This window comes from Schistocerca piceifrons, chromosome 5 (genome assembly GCF_021461385.2).
Source record: "Schistocerca piceifrons isolate TAMUIC-IGC-003096 chromosome 5, iqSchPice1.1, whole genome shotgun sequence".
In the NCBI taxonomy this organism is placed as follows: Eukaryota; Metazoa; Arthropoda; class Insecta; order Orthoptera; family Acrididae; genus Schistocerca; species Schistocerca piceifrons.
In genome coordinates this window covers 643,311,272-643,339,196 of record NC_060142.1, presented here as the reverse complement: position 1 = coordinate 643,339,196, position 27,925 = coordinate 643,311,272, and the positions used below count along the sequence as shown (strand labels likewise).

The 27,925-nt window shown below is 41.5% G+C and overlaps 1 protein-coding gene across 2 annotated transcripts in view; it reads left to right on the top strand.

Moving 5' to 3' along the window:
• Positions 1-27,925, top strand: part of LOC124798387 (endoplasmic reticulum metallopeptidase 1-like) — a 250,540-nt gene that overhangs the window by 145,049 nt on the left and 77,566 nt on the right. For both annotated transcript variants that reach the window (XM_047261761.1, XM_047261760.1), the window contains exon 7: positions 235-470. In XM_047261761.1, the coding sequence (XP_047117717.1) occupies positions 235-470 (236 nt within the window). The remainder of the gene's footprint in view (positions 1-234; positions 471-27,925) is intronic.

Genomic DNA, 27,925 nt, shown 5'->3' with positions numbered 1-27,925 from the left:
CTGATAAGGCATACAGGACAATTTTTGTGGAGTCTGAAAAGCAGGTGAGTGCAACTGACAGAATTGAGGATGTGGAGGCAGGTCATGAGCCACTCCTGAATAGCTCAGTCACTAAGAGTGTAACTCACAAAATGTATGGGTACGGGTTTGGGTTCCACTCAGATATATGGTTTTAATGTTTCAGGAAGTATCGGATCTTATTATATTTATTCAAATTGCATGTTAATTTTACAGGACTGAATCGAAAGCAGCTATTGAAACAGATACTGTTGGCAGCACTTGTACCATTCGTAGGGTGGATTTTATCAGGCTGTGCTGTTGCTGCCATAGCTTCATTGCTGGATGCTTGTGGAAAGAGTATGAGCTGGTACTCTAGTCCTTACATAATATTCTTTATTTACTACTGCCCAGTTCTTGTCTGCTGCATGTTTCTTCCACTAATCGTTAATGAAGCACGTATTGGTTTCAAGGTATGTATCACAGTGAAGTTCAATAAACAGAATATTGAGTAAGGATGGTCTTACATGTTAAAGGAATAGCTCTAATGTAACTTCTTGTTGTCCAGCCTATGGCATACTTTGTAAGTCAGTAGTATAATATCTAACTCCATTCTGTAATAAGTGATTGATATACATGTTTTTCCATTCTTTCTGCCTTGTAAATCTCCACCACCACCACCACCACCACCACCACCACCAACACCATCACCAACACCACCACCACCACCACAGCTATAACAGTCTTTTTAGTAATTACGACCCAGCGGGGAAGTGCATTTCAAATCCCCAAACAAAATAAACTACAATCTAACTTTAATTTTAGTCAACATAATGTAAATGGATAGATGAAAAATCTATTTAACTTTTACAAGCTTTCGGAGCCAGTGGGTCTTCCTTCTGGCAGAAGAGTTAAAGGGGAAGAAAGAGAGGTGAAGGAAAAGGACTGGAGAGGTTTAGGGAGAGGGGGTATAGTTCACAAAAGTCACCCAGACTTTTCGGAAATATACCCCTTTCCCTAAACCTCTCCAGTCCTTTTCCTTCACCCCTCTTCCTTCCCCTTCAACTCTTCTGCTAGAAGAAAGAACCACTGGCTCCAAAAGCTTTTAAAAGTTGTGTGTGTGTGTGTGTGTGTGTGTGTGTGTGTGTGTGTGTGTGTGTGTGTGTGTGTGTGTGTGTTGGTGAGTAGATTTTTTTATCAATCCATTTACATTATATCATCAATAATTCATTATTTTTGTTGTTATATAATTTTATTCAGTATTTTTTATTGATCAATGACCACAGAGTTGTCAGTGAGAATGAATACTCTCAAAAATAAACAGTCTGTGTTCAACATGCAGTATCCTGCCAGTAAACATGCTACAAGTTAATATTCTATTTATGTATTTCATTGCTTGTCCTTTACAATATTATGAGAAGGAAAGTTGCCACTCACCAAATAGTGGAGATGCTCAGTCGCAGATAGGCACAACAAAAAGACTTTCACAGTTAAAGCTTTTGGCCATTAAGGCCTTCGTCAACAATACACACACATACACACAAGCATACACGCTCATGCAAACACAACTCACACAGACAGGTGCAGTCTCAGGCAACTGAAACCACACTGTGAGCAGCAGCACAAGTGCATGATGGGAGTGGCGACTAGGTGGGGATGAGGAGGAGGCTGTGGGAGGGAGGGGGACAGATGTGTGGCGGGGATGGCGGACAGTGAAATGCTGCAGGTTAGACAGAGGGCAGGGCAGAGGTGGGGGGATGGGAAATAGCAGAAAAGGAGAGAAATAAAAAGACTGAGTGTGGTGGTGGAATTATGGCTGTGTAGTTCTGGAATGGGAACAGGGAAGGGGCTGGATGGTTGAGGACAGTGACTAAAAGGTTGAGACCAGCAGGGATACGGGAATGTAGGATGTATTGCAGGGACAGTTCCCACCTGCGCAATTCAGAAAAGCTGGTGTTGGCGGGAAGGATTCATATGGCACAGGCTGTGAAGCAGTCATTGGCAGCGTGTTCAGCAACAGGGTGGTCCACTTGGTTCTTGGCCACAGTTTGTCATAGGCCACGAGTCTGCACAGAAAGCTTGTTGGTTGTCATGCCTACATAGTATGCAGCACAGTGGTTGCAGCTTAGCTTGTAGATGACAGACTGGTTTCACAAGTAGCCCTGCCTTTGATGGGATAGGTGATGTTAGTGACCGGACTGGAGTAGGTGGTGGTGGGAGGATGTATGGTACAGGTCTTGAATCTTGGTCTATTACAGTCGTATGAGCCGTGAGATAACGAATTGGGAGCTGGAATTGTTTAAGGAAGGACGAGTATACTGTGTAGGTTCGGTGGACAGCGGAATACCACTGTGGGATGGGTGGGAAGGATAGTGGGCAGGACATTTCTCATTTCAGGGCATTTTGATGTACTCTGTCAATGATGTAACCCAACTATTGCAGCCTAAATTTTCGGAGTACATCGAAAAAGTTCAAAGAAGGGCAGCATGTTTTGTAATATTGCGAAATAGGGGAGAGAATGTCACTGAAATGATACAGGTTATGGACTGGACATAAAACAGGTGTTTTTCATTGTGGCAGAATCTTCTCATGAAATTTCAGTCACCAACTTTCTCCTCCAAATGCGAAATCTTCCTATACCATCCGACCTTTTCCAAGTATACCTCTTCCTCTTGTGGTGAAACTTCCTGGCAGATTAAAACTGTGTGCCCGACCGAGACTCAAACTCGGGTCCTTTGCTTTTCGCGGGCAAGTGCTCTACCATCTGAGCTACCGAAGCACGACTCACGCCCGGTACTCACAGCTTTACTTCTGCCAGTACCTCGTCTCCTACCTTCCAAACTTTACAGAAGCTCTCCTGCGAACCTTGCAGAACTAGCACTCCTGAAAGAAAGGATATTGCGGAAGGTTGGAGACGAGGTACTGGCAGAAGTAAAGCTGTGAATACCGGGCGTGAGTCGTGCTTCGGTAGCTCAGATGGTAGAGCACTTGCCCGCAAAAGGCAAAGGTCCCGAGTTCGAATCTCGGTCAGGCACACAGTTTTAATCTGCCAGGAAGTTTCATATCAGTGCACATTCCACTGCAGAGTGAAAATCTCATTCTGGAAACATCCCCCAGGCTGTGGCTAAGCCATGTCTCCGCAGTATCCGTATTTCCAGGAGTGCTAGTTCTGCAAGGTTCGCAGGAGAGCTTCTGTAAAGTTTGGAAGGTAGGAGACGAGGTACTGGCACAAGTAAAGCTGTGAGTACCAGGCATGAGTCGTGCTTCTGTAGCTCAGATGGTAGAGCACTTGCCCGCGAAAGGCAAAGGTCCCGAGTTCGAATCTCGGTCGGGCACACAGTTTTAATCTGCCAGGAAGTTTCATATCAGCGCACACTCCGCTGCAGAGTGAAAATCTCATTCTGGAAACATTCCTCTTGTGGTACTTGAACAGAGTATTTGCTATTACAAGTTGAAATTTACTGAAGAACTCAATTAGTCTTCCTCCTCTCTCATTCCTACTACGAAGCCCATATTAGCCCAGAACCCTTCTTCTACTCCTTCCCCCCACAACCACACTCAATACCTCATGCCTATTGTTCATCTCCCATTACAAACTGAATTACTTGTTCAGTATCTTCAAATGCCTTCACTATCTCTTCATCTTCTGCTTGCTATGTCAGAATGAATATCTGAACTACAGTTGTCGGTGTTGGTTTGATACTGATTCTGATGAGAACATCGTCTCACTGAATTTTTCACAGTAGCTCCCTCTCTACATTACCTCTCCACATTACCCTATAATTTTCTGACCAGAAATCCTTGTCTTCTTTCCATTCTACCTTTCTGTTCACAATGAATCCTAGTTCTGCATTCCCCTATAGTTGTCTGACCAGAAATCCTTTTCTTCTTTCCATTTCACCTCACTAATCTCCACTATATATTTAGACTAAGACTGAGCATTTTCCTTTCCACATTTTCTAGCTTCCGTACCATGTTTAAACTTACGGCATTCCATGCCCCAGCTCTTAGACTGTTACCCTTTCGTTAGTTATTCAGACTGCTTTTAATGGTCAACTCCCTCTTTGCAGTCCCCTCCCAGAGATCTGAATGGGGGACTAGACTGGAATATTTTGCCAATGGACAGGTCATCATGATATTTTTGCAATTACGGGCCACATGCCCTATGGATACACATTACGTTTCTTTAATGCAGTGGTTTCCATTGCTTTCTGCATCCTCACACCATTGATCACTGCTGATTCTTCTGCCTTTTAGGAACAGTTTCCCCACTTCAAGGGCAAGAGAGTGCCCTGAACCTCTGTCAGCTCCTCCGCCCTCTTTGACAAGGCCATTAGCAGAGCAAGGGTGATTATTTATGCGGGAAGTCTTTGGCCATCATTGCTGATGATTTTTATTCCAAATTTAAGCAGTGGTATGTTTTGAACCCAGGACCGAGGATGTTTTTATTACTAATCAAAGATGCTATACCTAGACCATCTCCAGTCCCTACAGTGCAAACACATTTTTGCCACCCAATCCAAAACCAGTATTGGAGTCTGCCTCAATCAAGCTGCTCCTCTGCATAATTGTGATACACCCCCACTTCCCTGGAATCATCTCCTGATAATTTTTCAGAATTTCCTAGCCTCAAACACTGCCTCACCATCATTCCCCAAATCCCTCAACATGCAAACGAATCCCTCATCTGCAGAAAGAATAACAATCCTCCACCTAAAAATTGATTTCAGTACATCCATTCTTGCTAGGTAGTATGATAAGACAGTAGCCAATATCAGTGGCTGAGCCTATGTGGTCAGACAAAACATTGCGCAAAAGTGCACCAGTGTACTTGTTTGCTATTGCATGATATTTTGTCTGGCATATAAGCTCGGCCACTATGTTACCATAGAGGGCCTGATGATGACATAATCAAATGCTAAAACCAGTTGCCTATGGAATAAATCAGAGATGAAAATACAGCTGTTGGTTCACTCATTGCTTATTGTACCTAAAAACTGATCACAACTTTATAATCTTACTTGCTGACAAAGACTACACATCTGTGGTTAAGAACCATGATTAACTCACTGATGGGCTTCATCAGCTGTCAGATAGGTCCAAAAACAATCCTTTCCACACTGGCTCCATTCCAAAAAACCAGCGTGATCTGAGTTCCTCTTTAAATTCCTAGATACATCCTAGAACTTCTCCCTTGAGTCTGTATCCCTCTTCAACCCCATTAATCCCTGCACTGCCACATTTGTCATGCTTCCTAAAATACATAAACCCAACCATCAGGACACCCCGTTGTGTGTAGACACTTCGCTCCCACAGAGAGAATCACTGTCATTGCGGGCCAACATCTTCAGCGTATTACCTCTACCCTCCTAATACATTAACTCATTAACCATTTCCCCTACTGACTCTTGACTCTCTACAGTTCTGGTCCCTTTACCAGAAGGCACCCTGACCATCAGTGTCATGCCATCCCACTCCATACTAACATCTCCAGTGCCCACTGCACTGATGCCATTGAGCACTATCTTTTACAACACCCGACACACACTTAACCTGCAACCTCCTTCCTGGTCACCATGACCAATTATATCGTCACTCAAAATTACTTCTCCTTCATCACCTACAAACCAACCTAGGATAAAATCATAGGCACCTGAATGGCACCGTCCTATGCCAACTTTTTCATGGGCCATCAGGAGGAATCCTTCCTAGCCACACAGAATCCCAAATCCCTTATCTGGTTCAGATTCACTGATGACACCTTCATGATCTGGACTAAGGTTGAGTACACTTTATCTGCACAGACTTCAGAACCTCAACCTACTCCCCCATTCACATCACAGGGTCCCTGTAAGCTCAACACACCACTTTACTCAATGTCAACCTCCATCTCACACATGGTTCCATCAGCACCTTTGTCCACGTCATGTTTCCAACCATCAACATACACTTCAATTTCAACATCTCCCACCCATTCCACATCAAAAAGAACCTTCGCTGTAGCCTAACAATCCATGGTCGTCACATCTGCAGTGACAAGCAGTCCCACTTAAAATATGATTAGGGTCTCACTGAGGTCTTTATAAACTATAATTACTCAGCACAGTAACAAATCTCCTATGCCTTATCTCCCCTGTCACTTACCATCCTTCACATAGCCACTGACTGGCCCCAAAGGAGAATTCATCTTGTGACTCAGTACCAAGCAAGACTGGAGCAACAGAATCACATTCTCTGCTGCAATGTCAACTACCCCTTGTTGTGCCCTGAAATGACAAGTACTGTCCCCACCCCTTCCACATTATTTTCTACAACCTATCAAACCTACTCAACACACCGAGCGAGGTGGTGCAGTGGTTAGCACACTGGACTCGCATTCAGGAGGACAACGGTTCAATCCTGTGTCCAGCCATCCTGATTTAGGTTTTCTGTGATATCCCTAAATCGCTTCAGGCAAATGGCAGGGTGGTTCCTTTGACAGGGCACGGCCGACTCCCTTCCCCATCCTTCACTAATCCAATGAGACCAATGACCTCACTGTTTGGTCTCCTCCCCCAAATCAACCCAACCCAACCCTACTCAACATCCTTGTCTGTTCGTTCTCTTGTCTGTAAAATAGGTAGTTGAGTTGGAGAAGAATTGATGTCTCTAAACAGAATTTGGAAAGAAACCCTAGCTAACAGAAGAAATACTTCAGTTTATTGACAAAAAAAAGTACAAAAATGTCCAGGGAAATTCAGAAGTACAGAAATACAAGTCAACTTAGGAATGGAATAAATAAGAAGTGCGAGGAAGCTAAGGTGAAATGGCTACACAAAAAATCTGAAGAAACTGTAAAAGAAGGACTGACTGAGCATATAGAAATGTCAAAGCAATCTTCAGTGAAATTAAAAACAAGATCAGTAACATTAAGAGTGCAATGGGAGTTCCACTGTTAAGTTCTAAGGAGAGAGTGGATAGATGGAAAAAAAATACATTGATGGCCTCTACAAGGTGGAGGATTCATGTGATAAAGTGATAGAAGAGGAAGGAAACAGTTGTCGACAGGAAAGAGGTTGGGGATCCAGTACTAAAATCGGAATTTAAAACAACTTTCTAAGACTTAAGATCAAGTAAGGCAGAAGGGATGGCTAACATTCCATTGTAATTTATAAAATCATTGGAGGAAGTAGCAACAAAATGACTGTTCACATTGGTGTTTAGTATGTATGAGACTGGCAATATACCATCATACTTTTGGAAAAACATCATCCACATAATTCCAAAGATAGCAAGAGCCAACAAGTGCAAGAATTATTGTGTAGTCAGCTTAACAGCTCCTACATTCAAGTTAGTGACAAGAATAATGTATAGAAGAATGGAAAAGGAAAGGAGATCTATTAGATGACAACCAGTTTGGCTTTAAAAAAGGTAAATGCACCAGAGAGGCAGTTCTGACATTGTGATTGATACTGGAAGCAAGAGCGAAGAAAAAAATCAAGAAAAGCTCATAGGAATTTTTGATCTGGAAAAGGCATTAGACAATGTAAAATGTTGTTTGAAATATTGAGAAAAATACGGGGTAAGCTATAGGGAAAGGGAGCTAATAGACAATATGTGCAGGAACTAAGAGGGAACACTAAGACAGGAAGACCAAGTGATTGGATTTAAAAGGGTACTGTGATGCAGTCTTTTACCTCTACTACTCACTCTATACATTGAAAACAGTGATGGAAATAAAATAATGGTTCAAGAGTGGGGTCAAAATTCAGGATGAAATGCTATCTATGATAAGATTTGCTGATGACATTGCTACCTTCAGTGAAACTGAAGAAGAATTATGGGAGCTGTTTAATGGAATGAACAGTCTAATGAGTACAGAGTATGGATTGACAATAAACTGAAGAAAGATGAAAATAATGAGAAGTAGCAAAAATAACAGACCAGTATCTCTAACATCAGTTTGCTGCAGAATCCTTGAGCATATTCTCATTTTGAGTATAATAAATTTCTTTGAGAGAGAAAAGTTTCTGTCCACAAATCAGCATGGTTTTAGAAAGAATCACTCATGCAAAACTCAGCTTGCCCACTTCTCACATGAGATCCTAGGAACCATGGATGAAGGGGCAACAGATGGATTCCATATTCCTAGTTTTCCATAAAGCATTTGACATGGGGCTACACTGTCAACTGTTAACGAAGATAGAAGCATACAGAATAGTTTTCCAGGCAGGTGAATGGTTCAAAGACTTCTTAGGTAACAGAACTCAGTATGTTGCACTTGACAGTGAGGACTCATGGTAGTATGATAGGACTGCTGTTATTTTCTATATACATAAATGGTCTGGCAGACAAGATAAGCAGCAGTCTGTGGCTGGTGGCTGCTTGCCGATCATGCTGTGTTGTAGGAGAAGGTGTCATTGAGTGACTTTAGGAGGATGCAATATGACTGAGGCAAAATTTCTTGTTAGTGTAATGAATGGCAGCTAGCCCTAAATGTAGAAAAATAGTTAATGCAGATGAGAAGGAAAAACAAACCCATAATGTTTGAATACAGTATAAGTAGTGTGCTGCTTGATACAGCCACATCAATTAAGATCTACGTGTAACATTGCAAAGCAATATGAAATTGAATGAGCATGTAATGTCTGTAATAGGGAAGGTGAATGGCCGACTTAGGTTATTGGGAGAATTTTACGAAAGCGTGGTTCATCTATAAAGGAGACTTCATATATAACACTAGTGCAACTTACTCTTGAATACTGCTCAAGTGTTTGGGATCTACACCAGGTCAGATTAAAGGAAGACATTGGATCATTTCAGAGGTGGGCCGCTCGATTTGTTACCAGTAGGTTCAAACAATGTGCAAGTATTACAGAGGTGCTACGGGAGCTCAAGTGGAAATCACTGGAGGAAAGGTGACATTCTTTTCGAAGAGCACTATTGAGAGAGTTTAGAGAACTGGCATTTGAGGCTGACTCCAGAATGCTTCTACTGCCGCTAATGTAGATTTCAAGTAAGGACCTTGAAGAAAAGATTAGAGAGATTAGGGCTTTTACAGAGGCTTACAGGTACTTGTTTTTCCCTCGCCCTTGTTGCGAGTGGAACAGAAAAGGAAATGATTATTAGTGGTACAGGATACCCTCCACCATGCTCCATACAGTGGCTTGCAGAGTGTGCGTATAATATAAATGGATTGGTAAAAGTCTGCTCACCAAATGGTGGCAGGAGAACACGCACATAACAAGGTTTAACTTTTTATGATTTCAGAGCCAGTCGCTCCTCATCCTGCCAGAAAAGTTGAAGGGAAAGGAAGAGGGGTGAAGGAGGAGGACTGGAGAGGCCAAGTCTCCCAAGGTCAGGGGAGACTTACTGGGCAGATGAGAAGGAAAGACTTTCTTTCTCATCCCCTAAACCTGCATTTAATGATACTGGTTTGGTGAAGGACCTACTTTCCTTCACATGTAACATCAACTGGCAGTATCACTTCGCAACCCAATCCCAAAACCTTTTCAACAGCAAACCTGACATTGAACCCTGCCCTGAACAGTTCTGATCATGATCCAATCTTGGCACACCACCACTATCTCAGAATCATCCCTTACAAGCCTTCCAAATATTCCTCACATCCAGCATTGCTTCACAACCACTTCTCAGGTCCCTACAACATGACCCTAACCTGTCCTCTGCAAAACTCCAGGAAAAGTCCAGGCTCTGTGCTCCCTAAAAGCTGAAGACTCATCATCATCCTCCCAGCAGAGAAAGGAGGTACCACTGTGGGTGCTTGATGACAGGGGTATGCTAGTGAAGGTTTGCGCTGGCTGTCTGACACCTCTACGTACAGCATCTGCCATCAAGATTCTATCGCTGTGATTCAGACTGACCTGCAGTTTGTGAGCTAACATCCCAAGATGGTCGGGCTCACATGTGGTTCCTCTTCATGGAAATGTCTTGGCTCAAACTTGTCTAGGGGTTGAACCGCACGTGTTGCATTATACGCCCTAAATTAGGCACTTGTGACCCTTTGGTTAAATTGTGTGGCTGGTGGCAAGTTTGTGAAATACAAAGTTAACATATCACATAATAACAGTAGTAATAGTATTGGGAACTAAATAAATGACCCATAAATGATGTAGGCCACACACTTGCGATTCGGTTAGAATAATGTTTATTCAGAAAGCAAACTAATACAGAAAGTGGTCATATTTGGAGTTACTGTTACACTCGAGCGTTTCATTTGACACAGTTTGGTCATTCACAATCTCATTGCGAAAAGTTAGAGTTCACACCAGTTGCGTGGCTGCTCACTGCTCAGAGACTAAGTCCCGCGATACTACACAGCGTGAAATTTTCTAAGTCATTTTACTTCCTAGCTGCCTAAAGACTGACTTTCCACTTTCACATCTCAATCCGTACTGTCCCCTTTGGTGTCTCCAGCCGAACTGTCCGTCCCCAGCTGCGTTTCCTGCATGCTCAACTGACTAGGGCATTTCCCTTTTTCCTGAAACCATCCATCTGATTGGCTATAGCTTATTCTACAATATTTTGCACTTTAACATATTTAAATAATCAAAGCTTGACCACTTTCATGTTCTAAATAAAGTAACAATAATATCCATTACATAATAAATGTTAATTTTTTTTTTACATAAAACCAATACAATTTCCTTCTTAGCTTTGAATGTCATGGCCAGTAGCCTTGCACCAGTGTGCTTTCTGATAAATAAATAAAGAACAAAAGTAACTATTATGCACTAAACGTTACAACAAATATTCTATTATCTAATGATTCAATAAGGTTTCATGCTGTCAAGTAATTTAAATTTACTATATCTTTTAAACAAATAAATTTACAGTGCTGACATTTACAAGGTTTGCCATTTTAATGATGCACTTGTATATGAAATGTCAGTTGTTAAGATCAACCAAAGTGTTTAGATTTTAGCATTCAGGTCTTTATTACAAAACTTGTTAATTTCACTTTAACAGTAAATCCTAAACTGTTATAGATATGATCAGTATTCAAGTTTTATTGGAATCACCATCAAAATTTATGGAGTATGGCAGATTAAAATTACTGTGGCTTGATTCCCTACAATACTACAGAATTAAATAATTTTCATAAATGTTTCCCTTTATGGCCGATCTTAGGTCCGCCATATTTAACACTGCTACGTCTCCTCAACCACAAAAGCCTTCTACTGGGTTTCCCTATGATGTAGGTTCTTGTCTGTCTCACTCGTTCACTACAGCACTTAGGGCTCAATAGACAATAGACGCCTGTGAGTTTCCCCATCTTGCGGTGAATCTGCACCCTTTGTGGTATTTGGTTCTGGATGACAGGGTTCGTTTCACAATTCCTGAAGGCTGACTCTTTTGGCCATAAACTTAAATGAGAGCACAATGCTCATTAACTCACAAGTTTCTCCTTAAAATCTCAGGCCCCTCACGAGGACTGACACCTCAATCCACAAAACTTTTTACCCCACCCAGAACAGGCACCCTCACCTTTTGTCTTCTTCCCAAGATCCACAAATCCAGTCGTCCTGGCTGTCCTGTAAGTCCTGGCATTCAAAGCACCTACTGAACATATATCTGCCATAACTGGTCAGCACCTACAACCCATAGTACAAAGATTTCCCTCCTATATTAAAGGCACCAACCATCTCATAGATTGTCTGAAATCCATACCCATCCCACCCCCACCACACACCTTGCTTGTTGCCATTGATGCCACCTCCCTCTATATCAACATCCTACATGTACATGGTGTGTCTGCTTCTGAACATATCTCCAGTCATTGCCCACCTGATTCCAAACCCATGACATCTTCCTGCTCATCTTAATCAGCTGTATACTTACCAACTACTACTTCACATTCGTGGTGCAGACATACTAACAGATCAGGGGTACAGCCATTGGAACCAGAAAGGCTCCTTTCTAAGCCAACCTTTTCATGGGTTTCTTGAAAGGGGCTTTCCTGGCATCCATAAGCCTTCAGTCACTGGTTTGGTGCATGCAAGTGGTACTCACATCCACATGAACACAGTCTCTTATAGCTGAAGCCAGACCATGCACAACAGCACATGATGGGAGAGGCAACTGGCTGGGGGTAAGGAGGAGGCTGCAGCGAGAAGGGGAAGAGATAGAAGGGTAAGGGTGGGGGACAGTAAATTGCTGCTTGTGGGAGTGTGCAGGGATGAGGTGGAGAGAGGGTAGGTCAGATATGTGCAGTCAGAAGGTTAGACAGAGTGTGAGGGGGGGGGGGGGAGAGGGGGGGGGGGAGAGAGAGAGAGAGAGAGAGAGAGAGAGAGAGAGAGAGAGAGAGAGAGAGAGAGAGAGAGAGAGAGAGAGAGAGCGAGTTAGGGGGGGGGGGGGGGGTTAGCGGAAAAGCGGAGATGTAAAAAGAAGGGTTTGTTGGTGGAGTAGAGGGCTGTGTAGTGATGGAATGAGAACAGGGAAGGGCTAACAAACATTGAAGTTTTCGTAGACTGACACCTTCAGCCACCCACCGTCCTACATAAAAGATGCCAAACATTTGCTCCACTAACTCGCTACCATTCCCATTCCTTTACAACACAGTGCCCTGCTCTTCATTTTTGATGCCATCCCCCTTTACACTAACATCCCTAATGCCCATGGCCTTACTGGTATTGAACACTAGCTGTCCCAACCCAACATTCCAAATCAGCAACCTCCTTCCTAGTTGCCATGACCAACTATATCCTCACCCACAATTACTTCCCCTTTGAAGGCATCACCTACAAACAAATCAGGGGTATGGCTATGGGCATCCACATGGCACCAACCCGTTCAAGGGCCAGCTAGAGAAATTCTTCATATACACCCAGAATCCCAAATCCCTCACACGATTCAGATTCATTGATGACATCTTCATGATCTGCATTGAGGATGAGGACACTCTATCCCCATTCCTTCAGAACCTCAACACCTTCTCCCCCATTCACTTCATCTGGTCCTACTCAACCAAACAAGCTACCTTCCATGATGTTGACCTCCACCTCAAAGATGGCTACATCAGTACCTCTGTCCACATCAAACCTACCAACCACCAGCAATACCTCCATCTCAACAGCTGCAACCCATTCCATACCAAAAAGTCCCTTCAATACAGCCTAGCCACCCATGGCTGTTGCATCTGCAGTGATGAGCAGTTTCTCAGAACTCCAGCAGGTGGGAACTAGCACTACAATATGTCCTTGGTTCTCGCCACCTGTCTGGCCTTAATTTACATTAATTTCCTCCGTCTCAGCATTTCTTCACTGTAACTACTCTTTGCTTCTCCCTGTTTTAGTTTTTCTGCATATTTCATTCTCTTTCCCATCTATTTTTTTCACCGCCGCCCCACTCACCTCTGTTACGTACAGTGCACTTAGCTTTTGACTTGTATTAACTCATGTGTGATGTTTAAGCAGTAATCTCTGTCTGCATATTACTCTGTCTTCCACCTTTACGCTCTCAGGTTTCCAAATCTCTTGCAGTGCAGTTCCAGCAATCAGTCTGTCATTCTATTCAGGGTGACTTTGCCATAGTTTACCCCTTGTCCTAAAACTCTCCAGCTCCTCTCCCTTCGCCTCTCTTCCTTCCCCTTCAACCTTTCTGATGGAAGAAAGAGCCACTGGCTCCGAAAGCTTGCTTAAGTAAAACCTCTTTTATATGTGTGTTCTCCTGCCGCCACTTGGTGAGTAGATTTCTTATCTATCCAATTACGTTATATTGTCAAAAATTGATTAGTTTTGTTGTGATAAATCTATCCTTTTATAATATACGTGGTTTATGGGAGCTTAGATGATGCTGGTGTAACTCATTTATAACTTGATGCTAAGGGTTTGTATGCTTATGTCATATATTTTGGTTAAAGTTTACCATAAGGGAACAGTATGGTTTATCAAGAGGATTATTATAATTTCTTTTATTTTCCATTTCTGCTGTTGCTAATGCCATTGCACGTATAAGACTTTACTTTTGGATATTCCACTATTGCCACCATAGTACTTATTTGCTTTATACGTAGAATGAGGAGTTCTTGTCAGTGAAGCACATGTCGGTAAAGATATACTGTGATGTCATTGTGGGTATTTATAGTTTTCAAACATGAAAATTTGATAGAGTTTGAAGGCTTTTATACTGGTGGTTTGTACTGGTGGATTGTGGTATATGCTAAACAATGGGAGGTTCTCTAGGTAATGTATGTGTCAGGTTATTTGTGAGATGTTTCATTTAAGAGAAGAAACATCAAATGGCGGCTCCTCTGGAAATACTTTGTATCTTGGAATGACTTGATCATGTGGTATGTCACGGAGAGAAAACATTAAAGGCATAGTCGATATCAATTCAGGCAGGCTAGGAAAAAATCTTACATTTATAATCCTGGATTTATTGAATTTAGCATATGTTAAAATGAAGGACTAAGTAAGGAATATGTATTTTTTTTTGTTTTCTCCAAAAAAAATTTCTGCTCTGGGATACAGCCCTCCAAAGATGACACTGCGCATACCATTTTGAAGGTGCGAATTTTGGAAAAAATTTTAAACAGTTCTAGATATTTTGTTGTTGTTGTTGTTGTTTTTTTTTATTTGAAAGATAATTGCTTTATGGTCAAAGTCCTTTTACTATAGCATTTTGAACTTTTTTTTTATAATTTATGGAAAAAAAATTTTTTTTCAAAAATGCCAATCCATAAAATTTTGATTTTTTTTCTGTTGATTAGTACCATAGAATTCTACATTCCCTGAAAAGGAGAGTTTTCACTTTTAGGTTGAACAGGTTTTATTAACAATTGAAATTTTTGCTATACATAAAACCTGTTTTATCACCACATTATCACATAACAGGCTTATAAAAATCAAAACCTAGCCTTATTTCACATAATTTTAGTTTTGAAAGACGAATTAGACTCATTTTTCAAGTATTTTAAATGGTTCCAAAATGTATCTGAAAGGTCCAAAGACTTAAAGTTTTCAATTTATACAACTTCTATGCACTCTGTTTTGTACTGAAATTAGACAGTCAGTGAACTAAAAATGTGTTCCTCTGCTTCAGAATCTCCCTTTGATATAGAGTGATGCCTTTCTGTTGAACCAATATGAACTGGAGCACTTAAATCTTCAAAACATTGTGAACACAGGATGTGAGCTGTGATGGAGTTGTTACTGTCCTTCAGCTGGAAACCCATCTCCAGCAGTTGGTCCATGCAGCAGCATAAAGTCACTACAGTTTCGTTTAACTACATAACTGGTGTCTATAATCTCTGCAATCCACCAGTCACAGTCATGCACAATTTCTTCTTTCTTGCTCTTTAAAGTGTGTGCAATATGAGTTCACCCATCACTTTGAGTCCAGAAATGTGTCTTCTGAATTCCTTTCACAGGAGCAGTTTGGACCATTCTTCTTTTTTCTGTTCATTGAATTCTTCGTTTCCTCTTTGGACAAAAGAATAAGGGCTGTGGATGTGTAAGATTTCACGACTCTCATAAAATCCTCAGCATTCTGAATCACAGCTGTATTTGGTCTGGAAAGATTATGTTTTGTAGCATGGTGCTTCAGAAGGCCTCCTACACCACCACAAGGCCCCTTCCCGTGACTAGTAGCACTGTACACCCAGTCAGTTAGCACTAGCGACATATTCAATTCAAACAGCTGGTAACGATTTTTAAAATGACTAGGAGAGCAGTCAGAAGTAATGATTCTCTGCACCTGTTTGCAGTTGAAGAATTATGCGCGTTGCTAGCAAAGCATGTGCTGTGTCACGTCCAGAGTCATCACTTATAACTGCAACGCTTGTGGCCTTGTTTTGAAAATATGTCACTCTAGTAAAAATTGAAACCTGGTCATTACTCCAATGATACCCTTGTACTTCTTGTGGGAGAATTACAGATCTGTTCTCACAAGGGAACCTCCCCATCGCACCCCCCTCAGATTTAGTTAGGGCACAGTGGATAGGCCTTGAAAAACTGAACGCAGAACAATCGAGAAAACAGGAAGAAGTTGTGTGAAACTATGAAAAAAATAGCAAAATATACAAACTGACTAGTCCATGTGCAAGATAGGCAACATCAAGGATGAAGTGAGCTCAGGAGCGTCGTGGTCCCGTGGTTAGCATGAGCAGCTGCGGTTCAAGAAGTCCTTGGTTCAAGTCTACCCTCGAGTGAAGAGTTTATTTTTTTTATTTTCAGACAATTATTATCTGTCCGTCCGTCTGTCCGATGCGAGGTAACTGCGCTGTAGCATGAGGATGCTACACCTAAACAAACATCGAAACACACGATGTCAGTCTACAACAGCGCACGGAAGAGGAGTATTCCTGCTAACGAGGCTCCCTGGCTGGCAGTTGACTGTTCGCTACTTTGGACGGGAGTGCATTAAATACGTGAGATGTATTCCATGGGCAATATGAATCCAGCAAATATAGCTCGCAACTTCAATAACAAGGTCAATGAATATTTTCCGAACTGTAAGTTTGCGGTGCAGTCACAAAACATAGACACTAAACTTATTACAGTGAACAGAGACGTCAATGAACGAACGGACAGATCATAACTTTGCGAAAATAAAGGAAGAAAAATTTTCACACGAGGGAAGATTTGAACCAAGGACCTCTCGCTCCGCAGTTGCTCACGCTAACCACGGGACCACGGCGCTCCTAAGCTCGCCTTATCCTTGATGTTGCCTATCTTGCACATGGACTACTCAGTTTGTATATTTTACTTCTTTTTTTCATAGATCCACACAACTTCTTCCTGTTTTCTCGAATGATCTGTGTTCAGTTTTTCAAGGCCTATCCACCGTGCCAACTTACAACTAAATCTGAGGGGGGGTGCGATGGGGAGGTTCCCTTGTCAGCAAAATCACTGTGAAGCACTAAACATAGTTCTTCAGCCTGTACACACCCTTTCACTTCTGCAATGTGTTGTTGTTACAATCTCTTCAGGTGCTGGTGTGTTACTGCTTTCACTGACCATTTACCAAGTTCATCAATGAAACTTTCAAAGGCAACAGTTTTCTTAATTAGTTTATTTTCCTCCCATGTCACATATGTAATTTCTGCAGAGTTATCTGATACGTCCTCCCTTTCCAGGCAGTCACCACATTCTTGAAACAAACAAGTCTCCCGCTTTACATCACAGACTACTAATGACTTCACACGCCCAACCAAGGTGTCGTATGTCACGTGCTCCAGTAAGTTCTTCAACGTTATCACACGAAGTTCAAAATTCATGCAGTACACACATAAACAGACATCTCTAGGTGGGTGTGGAACTACCCACTTAGGTCATAGTGTATAAAATTTTGATCTTCGAATATGTGAAGTTGTATAGTTGTTCTTATAAACTGCAGAAGTTTCTTTAATACTGTGAGTCATGTACCTCTTCACTTTCAAAACTTTTTGATGTTCAGCTGTTACAGTTATAGTGCCTATTTTGTTGGCACTCTGGCGAGAACAGTCCCATTTATCTTCCAGACAAAATAACAGCGCTATTTGAACTTGAGCTGCTTCTACAGGATGACTGTAATGGGGATTTGGTCTTCCAAAGACTTCTTTGTCAGACCTCACATTTCTTGATTTGTCTACCATGTACTTTGATACTGAGGGCACATGGTTCAAAATTGTTTTCTTTGAAAATGTCTCTGGAATAATAGTTAAAACTTGCACCTTTTGACTGTAGGATGCACGATATTTGACAGCTGAATTGGTATTTGTGAAAAATTCCTGGCAAGAGGTGCAAGAGTGCTTTGGTTCATTTTCTTTTGAAGATGGAATTTCAACTTTGAAGAGCGTGGTCAGTTTTGCTGTAGTGTATTCATCCATAGCTTTAGTAATTTCTCTGTACATTCTTGATGCAAAGAGCTTATGACTCGACTTCACTGACAATTGTTTCTTAACAGGACTAGTTGACTGATTCAGCGTATTTAATTCTTCCTTTATTGATGCAAAATGTGCATCATGGGAGGCTTTACCTTGTTCAGATACTATCATTGTTGTTGTTCTGTCAAAACATTTAGAAGACAAAAAGTCGTCACTGGAAACATCTCCACTTTGAAACAACCTCAACAAAGTCTGGTTTTTTTGTTTGTCTTATATATCACTCTTTTATGGATATACAAATAGTCAGCGCACTTCACTCTCCTATGGCCCCAGTCATAAGACATTTCAAACAGTCCTTTTCACAAAATATACTCCAGCTGTGTCAACTAGCAAATTCCTCATGAAAATACAAACCTCACTGGATGGTGTCAGATGTGTTAGAAGCCTCTTCAGTAAACAAATTAGCACTGAACAGCGACAATACAGAAACCTGCAATTAACAACCATGGCCTTCAAACTGCCTACGAGCACTTCTATTTTTACGGCGGAGACAGTGGCAGTTTTGGAAGCACTTAAGTTTGTCTCTAGCACTTCCTTCCCCAAGATATTGATAGTATCTGACTCGCAAAACGTTCTTAAAAACATTCAGTACAGTCGATGGAACAAAACAACCAACAGTTATATCTTGGATGTGATATCTGAATATATTCGCAGCACATGCACGGGCCAGATGATCCATTTGTTGTGGGTACCTTCCCACTCTGGTATCCTCTATAATGATGAAGTTGATGCATTAGCCAAACAAGCGGCAACCTTAGGCACTGTCCTGGATCTGCACTTTCCTTATACAGACTACTTACGTGAAGTCAAGGATCACGCAAGACAACAATGGCAGGAAATGTGGAACGTTTCTCAACAGACAAAAGGCGGTTATCATGCAGTGCTACAACCTCGGATTCCTTCACAGCCGTGGTTCATGAGGACGCATCTGGACCGATCCACGATTTCTACCATCACGAGACTCCGCTTCAATCATGCCTCTTTCCCACAACATCTACATCGGATCAACGTTTACAGTTCACCAGCATGTGAGTGTGATCCTGAGTCGGAAGCTGATGTCAACCACATCTTATTTATGTGCCCCAAATTTGACCGTGAACGGTTGGTCTTTCTAAAGACATTGCTGAGTATGGACTACCATCTTCCTCAATCAGCTTCTTCTCTTTTGTGTACTAAAGACGTTTGTCTATATAAAGTGATAGTTATATATAAAAACAAAGATGAGGTGACTTACCGAACAAAAGCGCTGGCAGGTCGATAGACCCACAAACAAACACAAACATACACACAAAATTCAAGCTTTCGCAACAAACTGTTGCCTCATCAGGAAAGAGGGAAGGAGAGGGGAAGACGAAAGGAAGTGGGTTTTAAGGGAGAGGGTGAGGAGTCATTCCAATCCCGGGAGCGGAAAGACTTACACCTTAGGGGGAAAAAAGGACAGGTATACACTCGCACACACGCACATATCCATCCACACATACAGACACAAGCAGACATATTTAAAGACAAAGAGTTTGGGCAGAGATGTCAGTCGGGGCAGAAGTGTAGAGGCAAAGAAGTTGTTGAAAGACAGGTGAGGTATGAGTGGCGGCAACTTGAAATTAGCGGAGATTGAGGCCTGGCGGATGACGAGAAGAGAGAATATACTGAAGGGCAAGTTCCCATCTCCGGAGTTCGGATAGGTTGGTGTTGGTGGGAAGTATCCAGATAACCCGGACGGTGTAACACTGTGCCAAGATGTGCTGGCTGTGCACCAAGGCTTGTTTAGCCACAGGGTGATCCTCATTACCAACAAACACTGTCTGCCTGTGTCCATTCATGCGAATGGACAGTTTGTTGCTGGTCATTCCCACATAGAATGCATCACAGTGTAGGCAGGTCAGTTGGTAAATCACGTGGGTGCTTTCACACGTGGCTCTGCCTCTGATCGTGTACACCTTCCGGGTTACAGGACTGGAGTAGGTGGTGGTGGGAGGGTGCATGGGACAGGTTTTGCATCGGGGGCGGTTACAAGGATAGGAGCCAGAGGGTAGGGAAGGTGGTTTGGGGATTTCATAGGGATGAACTAACAGGTTACGAAGGTTAGGTGGACGGCGGAAAGACACTCTTGGCGGAGTGGGGAGGATTTCATGAAGGATGGATCTCATTTCAGGGCAGGATTTGAGGAAGTCGTATCCCTGCTGGAGAGCCACATTCAGAGTCTGGTCCAGTCCCGGAAAGTATCCTGTCACAAGTGGGGCACTTTTGTGGTTCTTCTGTGGGGGATTCTGGGTTTGAGGGGACGAGGAAGTGGCTCTGGTTATTTGCTTCTGTACCAGGTCGGGAGGGTAGTTGCGGGATGCGAAAGCTGTTTTCAGGTTGTTGGTGTAATGATTCAGGGATTCCGGCCTGGAGCAGATTCGTTTGCCACGAAGACCTAGGCTGTAGGGAAGGGACCGTTTGATGTGGAATGGGTGGCAGCTGTCATAATGGAGGTACTGTTGCTTATTGGTGGGTTTGATGTGGACGGACGTGTGAAGTTGGCCATTGGACAGGTGGAGGTCAACATCAAGGAAAGTGGCATGGGATTTGGAGTAGGACCAGGTGAAACTGATGGAACCAAAGGAGTTGAGGTTGGAGAGGAAATTCTGGAGTTCTTCTTCACTGTGAGTCCAGATCATGAAGATGTCATCAATAAATCTGTACCAAACTTTGGGTTGGCAGACTTGGGTAACCAAGAAGGCTTCCTCTGAGCGACCCATGAATAGGTTGGCGTACGAGGGGGCCATCCTGGTGCCCATGGCTGTTCCCTTTAATTGTTGGTATGTCTGGCCCTCAAAAGTGAAGAAGTTGTGGGTCAGGATGAAGCTGGCTAAGGTGATGAGGAAAGAGGTTTTAGGTAGGGTGGCAGGTGATCGGCGTGAAAGGAAATGCTCCATCGCAGCGAGGCCCTGGACGTGCGGAATATTTGTGTATAAGGACGTGGCATCAATGGTTACAAGGATGGTTTCCGGGGGTAACAGATTGGGTAAGGATTCCAGGCGTTCAAGGAAGTGGTTGGTGTCCTTGATGAAGGATGGGAGACTGCATGTAATGGGTTGAAGGTGTTGATCTACGTGGGCAGAGATACGCTCTGTGGGGGCTTGGTAACCAGCTACAATGGGGCGGCCGGGATGATTGGGTTTGTGGATTTTAGGAAGAAGGTAGAAGGTAGGGGTGCGGGGTGTCGGTGGGATCAGGAGGTTGATGGAGTCAGGTGAAAGGTTTTGCAGGGGGCCTAAGGTTCTGAGGATTCCTTGAAGCTCCGCCTGGACATCGGGAATGGGGTTACCTTGGCAAACTTTGTATGTGGTGTTGTCTGAAAGCTGACGCAGTCCCTCAGCCACATACTCCCGACGATCAAGTACCACGGTCGTGGAACCCTTGTCCGCCGGAAGAATGACGATGGATCGGTCAGCCTTCAGATCACGGATAGCCTGGGCTTCAGCAGTGGTGATGTTGGGTGTAGGATTAAGGTTTTTTAAGAAGGATTGAGATGCAAGGCTGGAAGTCAGAAATTCCTGGAAGGTTTGGTGAGGGTGATTTTGAGGAAGAGGAGGTGGGTCCCGCTGTGACGGAGGACGGAACTGTTCCAGGCAGGGTTCAATTTGGATGGTGTCTTCTGCTCCAGTCCGGAATCCCTGAATCATTACACCAACAACCTGAAAACAGCTTTCGCATCCCGCAACTACCCTCCCGACCTGGTACAGAAGCAAATAACCAGAGCCACTTCCTCGTCCCCTCAAACCCAGAATCCCCCACAGAAGAACCACAAAAGTGCCCCACTTGTGACAGGATACTTTCCGGGACTGGACCAGACTCTGAATGTGGCTCTCCAGCAGGGATACGACTTCCTCAAATCCTGCCCTGAAATGAGATCCATCCTTCATGAAATCCTCCCCACTCCGCCAAGGGTGTCTTTCCGCCGTCCACCTAACCTTCGTAACCTGTTAGTTCATCCCTATGAAATCCCCAAACCACCTTCCCTACCCTCTGGCTCCTATCCTTGTAACCGCCCCCGATGCAAAACCTGTCCCATGCACCCTCCCACCACCACCTACTCCAGTCCTGTAACCCGGAAGGTGTACACGATCAGAGGCAGAGCCACGTGTGAAAGCACCCACGTGATTTACCAACTGACCTGCCTACACTGTGATGCATTCTATGTGGGAATGACCAGCAACAAACTGTCCATTCGCATGAATGGACACAGGCAGACAGTGTTTGTTGGTAATGAGGATCACCCTGTGGCTAAACAAGCCTTGGTGCACAGCCAGCACATCTTGGCACAGTGTTACACCGTCCGGGTTATCTGGATACTTCCCACCAACACCAACCTATCCGAACTCCGGAGATGGGAACTTGCCCTTCAGTATATTCTCTCTTCTCGTCATCCGCCAGGCCTCAATCTCCGCTAATTTCAAGTTGCCGCCACTCATACCTCACCTGTCTTTCAACAACTTCTTTGCCTCTACACTTCTGCCCCGACTGACATCTCTGCCCAAACTCTTTGTCTTTAAATATGTCTGCTTGTGTCTGTATGTGTGGATGGATATGTGCGTGTGTGCGAGTGTATACCTGTCCTTTTTTCCCCCTAAGGTGTAAGTCTTTCCGCTCCCGGGATTGGAATGACTCCTCACCCTCTCCCTTAAAACCCACTTCCTTTCGTCTTCCCCTCTCCTTCCCTCTTTCCTGATGAGGCAACAGTTTGTTGCGAAAGCTTGAATTTTGTGTGTATGTTTGTGTTTGTTTGTGGGTCTATCGACCTGCCAGCGCTTTTGTTCGGTAAGTCACCTCATCTTTGTTTTTATATATAATTTTTCCCACGTGGAATGTTTCCTTCCATTATATTAAAGTGATAGTTAACTTCATCAAGAGTACTGGTTACAATCTGTAGGTGTGAATGGTGTATGTAAATTATAAATATGTCTTGCTGATGAAGATATTTCAGTATTGGTGTGAATTGTAAGCCAAGACACTTTTAATGATTTTTCAATTCAATTCAATTCAATTTTTAAAACACTATGTACAAAACTGTAACAGTTAAGCATTTTATTCTTGTAAATATGCATTTCTGTATTTGTTTAAGAAATAATTGCACCAAAGACAAAAGAAATAAACATTGTAACAAAGAAATTAGCAAGAAACAACTTCAGTGAAGACATAATTATCCTTAAAAGTTAAAGAAATGACTCTTTAAAAATAACACCTGTCCAACTTAAAAGTGGAAGCTCTCCTTTACAGAGAATATAGTATTACATGGTACTAATCAACAGAAAATATCTAACTTTTCTGGCTCAGCATTGTCAAAAAAAAAAAAAAAAAAAATCTGTAAATTATAAAAAAAATTCAAAAGGTGGCAGTAAAAGAACTTTGACAGATAAGTCCAAATGGAGGATACAATTGATTTGATTGATTTGATTTGATTTATTTCGTGTTCCATAGGTCCAACTGTGTTGGATACACAAGGACGTGGAACGAGTCAGTTTTTTACAAATACAATCTGATAATCTTATAGCATATACAGAAATTTGAGTACATAATTATATAAAAATTTATACAGTAAATTCTTTGGGCAGCAATATAGAAAAAGAAAATACATATTTTCTTAGAATCATTAAAACACTACAGAAAACAGATACGGAGCACACACAGTTACAGAGCTCAGGTTAAATAAAATTCATAGTGGCATTATGTCAACTTGTATTATATAATATTAAAATATTACAATTTATTTAGTTAAAAATTCATCTAGACTGTAAAAAGCTTTTTCTAGCAAAAATATTTTTAGAGCTTTATTAAACTCACTATTGTTGTGAATCTTTGTCTTTATTTTGGGAGGAAGAGCATTGAAGAGTTTTGCTCCAGTGTAGTGGACACCCTTTTGTGCCAGGCTCAAATTTCTGAGTTCACTGTGTATGTCATTCTTCCTCCGTGTGTTATGCTCATGATAATTACTGTTTGGTTGAAATATATCTATATTTTTACAAACAAAACACACGAGAGAAAAAATATATTGGCATGCAGTTGTGTATATTTTAAGATTACGAAAACTATTTCTACAAGAGTCTCTTGGGCGCAATCCACATATAATTCTTAAAGCTCACTTCTGTGCAATGAACACTTTCCTTGCTAATGGCTGGTTGCCCCAAAAAATAATTCCGTACTCAATGAGACAATGAAAATAGCCATAATATGCCACTTTTGCAGTGTTAGGTTCAACACATGTAGTGACAACCTGTAAAGCATAGGTAACAGAGCTAAGCCTCTTACAGAGATCAATAATATGTGAAGACCAATTCATTTTCTTGTCAATGTGCACTCCAAGAAATTTTGTTGTTTCCGTTCTAACTATTGGTTGATTACCACATGTCACACTTATCTCTCTCTCTTTTTCTGTTTTTGTACAGAATTGAATAAAGCTGGTCTTTCTGGAATTTAATGAGAGACCATTCACCTTGAACCAATTAACCATATTTGAGAGTATGTGATTAGTGAGTTCCTCAAGATTGTTGTCTGTTCTACTGCTCATAAAAATTGTGGTATCATCAGCAAATAATGTAAATTTACACGGCAGGCTTGTACATGATGGTAGATCGTTTATAAAAATCAGGAATAATAGTGGCCCAAGAATTGAGCCCTGGGGCACTCCACATGTAATGGAACTCCATTCAGAATCTGAGGAAGTGTCACATACTCCACCCGAACTATTCAACACAACTTTTTGTTTTCTGTCTTGGAGGTACGACTGTAGCCAATTGCCCGCAACACCACTTATTCCTACTAATTTTGCTTTTTGCAAGAGAATCTGGTGATCAACACAGTCAAACGCTTTGGATAAATCACAGAAGACACCAAGTGCTAGCATTTTTTCATTAAGAGTTTCTAGGACTTCATTTGCAAGTGCATAGACTGCATCTTCTGTTGAACGGCCCTTTTGAAAGCCAAACTGGCTCTTACTGAGAACTTCGTTCTTCATGAGATGATCAGTAATTCTTACATGTATTAGCTTTTCTAGAATTTTGGAGAAAACTGTCAGCAAAGAGATAGGTCGATAGTTAGTTAGTTCATCTTTATCACCCTTTTTGTACAGGGGCTTCACAATGGCATACTTAAGTCTACTGAGAACAACACCTTTCTGAAGGGAAGCATTGAAAATATGACCGAGAATGCCCCTTATCCACACACAAGAATATTTCAATAAATTACTAGATATATTATCAACCCCTGCAGAATTCGTACTTTTTAGAGACATGGTGATTTTTTGAATTTCTTCTACAGTGACAGGATTAAGGTGCATTTCTGAAATTGTGTTTGAATATACGGCTTGACAAAGAGTTACAGCTTCATCAACATCGGGCTTGCAACCAATCTGTTGAGTTACTGATAGGAAGTGTTTATTAAAAATCTCCGCCACCGTTTTGGGGTTATCTACTAGGATACCTTCATATCTGATATTATTTATATCTTCTTTACTTGTTGTATCTCTTCCTGTTTCTTTTTTTACAATGCTCCAAATTGCTTTTATTTTATTATTAGAATTATCTATTTTCTTCTCATAATAAAGGGCTTTTGATTTCTGTATTAGTTTCTTCAAAATTTTACAGTATATTCTATAGTGTTCCCATTTTTCTACATCTTTACAGAATCTTATTGCAGCATAAGTTTCCCTTATGGTTTTACATGACTGTTTTATACCTTTTGTAATCCAAGGCTTGCTTACAGAATTGGAAGCCCTGTTTCTGACCCATTTCTTGGGAAATATTTCTTCAAAAAGAGCACAGAATTCATTTATAAAACAGTTAAATTTAGTATCAACATCATCATGGCTATATACTAAAGACCAATCCATTTGCTGCAACCTGTGGTTGAAAGTTCCTTTCGCCTCTTCATTAATTACTCTTATGAATTTCCATCGAGGAAATTCTTTTTTCAACAGATTAACGTCATAAATAGTGAGAATTTGTCCATCATGATCTGAAAGCCCACTTATAACCTGCCTGACAATATAATTCTGATGTCTACTTACATCTAAAAAAATGTTGTCTATCATAGTTTGGCACTCGGATGTAATTCTTGTTGGGAAGTCTGATGTCAGATTGTGTAAGGTCATCACAATCTCAAAGTCTATTTTATTCTTATTTTCTGTCAAAAAGTTTATATTGAAATCACCTAATACTACAATATCCTTCGCTTTTGAAAGTAACCATGACAGTAGGAGTTCCATTGAATGCAGAAAAGTTTTTATGTCACCTGAAGGAGCCATGTAGACAGCCAACACTATTATTGGGTATAATTTAGTTGTTATTTCTGTGGCACATGCCTCAAATTGTTGTTCCACACAATATTTCTTAATATCTATAGCTTTGTATGCTACACTATCCTTAACATAAATTGCTACTCCACCTTTATCTTTACTTTCCCTACAGTAGTATGTTACTAAAGTATAACTTCCTATAGATGGCAAGGCACATTTATCAGTAATATGGTGCTCAGTTAAGCACAAAATCTAGGCATTATTTATACTGTCCTTTTCACTAATGTTAATAAGGAGTTGATCTGTTTTGTTTAAGAGGCCCCTTATGTTTTGATGGAAGAACGAGATGCCTTCCTCTTGCTTTTTCATTCTATTAGTGCTGTTACCTGACTGAGAATCCATTGGAGTCTGCCTTGAGACAGGAGACAGGAGAGAGGAGACACCTGACACTACCTACTGTTGTCCCTTCTTTTTCTTCAGGCCCACACACAAAAAATCGTTGAGATGAGAAGGAGGCTCAGCATTTCTTCTGTCCAACAGCCTTCTATTTGTTGTTGTTGATGGTGGTGCTGTTTCTGACACTTCAAATGTTGGTTCTACCACTACTGCTGTGTTTCCTTGTGAACTTGGAGTCTTCTCATTTTTGTTATTTTCATCTAAAATAATACTTGGCTGATGAGGAACAGTAGTTCTTTTGTTGTTGAAATCGATGTCCACTGTTCTTTCTGTTAAAATTTAGTCTTTTTTTACATGTTTTGCTGCTGCTGATGAAGTTTCTAATGAATTTTTTTGAAGCGTTTTCGTTATGGAGTCAGGCGATGGCAATGCAATTATCGTTTTGGTTTTGAATTTATTTTGATGGTTTTTTATTACCCTGGTTATCAGGCTTGTCAGATATTCTTTCCCCAAGCCATTCAGGTGAAGTCCGTGTTGCGTGTGGAATCTACGTCCAATACTGCTTATATCAACGCATTTCACGTTTTTAAAATGTCTGCAGATTTTTGCAAACTGACTGTTGGCACTTTCTATTTCCCTGTTAACACATGGCCATCTTACAAGATCATAGCGATGCGGAATATTGACAAGTATTACGTCAGTGTGAGTGAGGTTCCTCAGACACTGTTTAAGATCGCGCGTTGCACTCGCTGTTTCATTTTTGTAGACATCGTTTGCGCCTCCCATAAGTACAACGAAGTCTTTATCATGCAGATTATAATCATAAAGCAATTATCTTTCAAATAAAAAACTCTTAACAAAATATCTAGAACTGTTACAGAGATACAGTATTTAAAAAAAGTTTTCCAAAATTCACATCTTCAAAATGGTGTTTGCAGCATCATCTTTGGAGGCCTGTATCTCAGGGCAAGAATGATTTTGGAGAAAACAAAAAAAATATGTGTTTCTTACTTACTCTTGAATATATGCTAAATTCAATAACATTCGAGACTATGAAGGTAACCTCCCTGCTGAAGTGATACGGATTATGCCTAAAGCATGGAGGGTCAGTCTACCTCAATTCAATGTACAAGGAGTTTGCTCTCTTGTGGGAATAATGAAGGAATATAGGAGTATGTGAGAACAGAAACTTTAGTATTTGCAATGCTTCAGGAGCCAAACTGCACCAACATTTGCACATATGACCAAAAGTTGTATGCAACTGTTATTAAGAATTTTTCATGACTTTGAATGGAGACTTGTAATCCACCATACCTATGGTTGATAGTATCCATGCAAAACTGTGTAATTTTTGGTAGGAATATTTATTTTTTCCTGGATTTTGAATTATT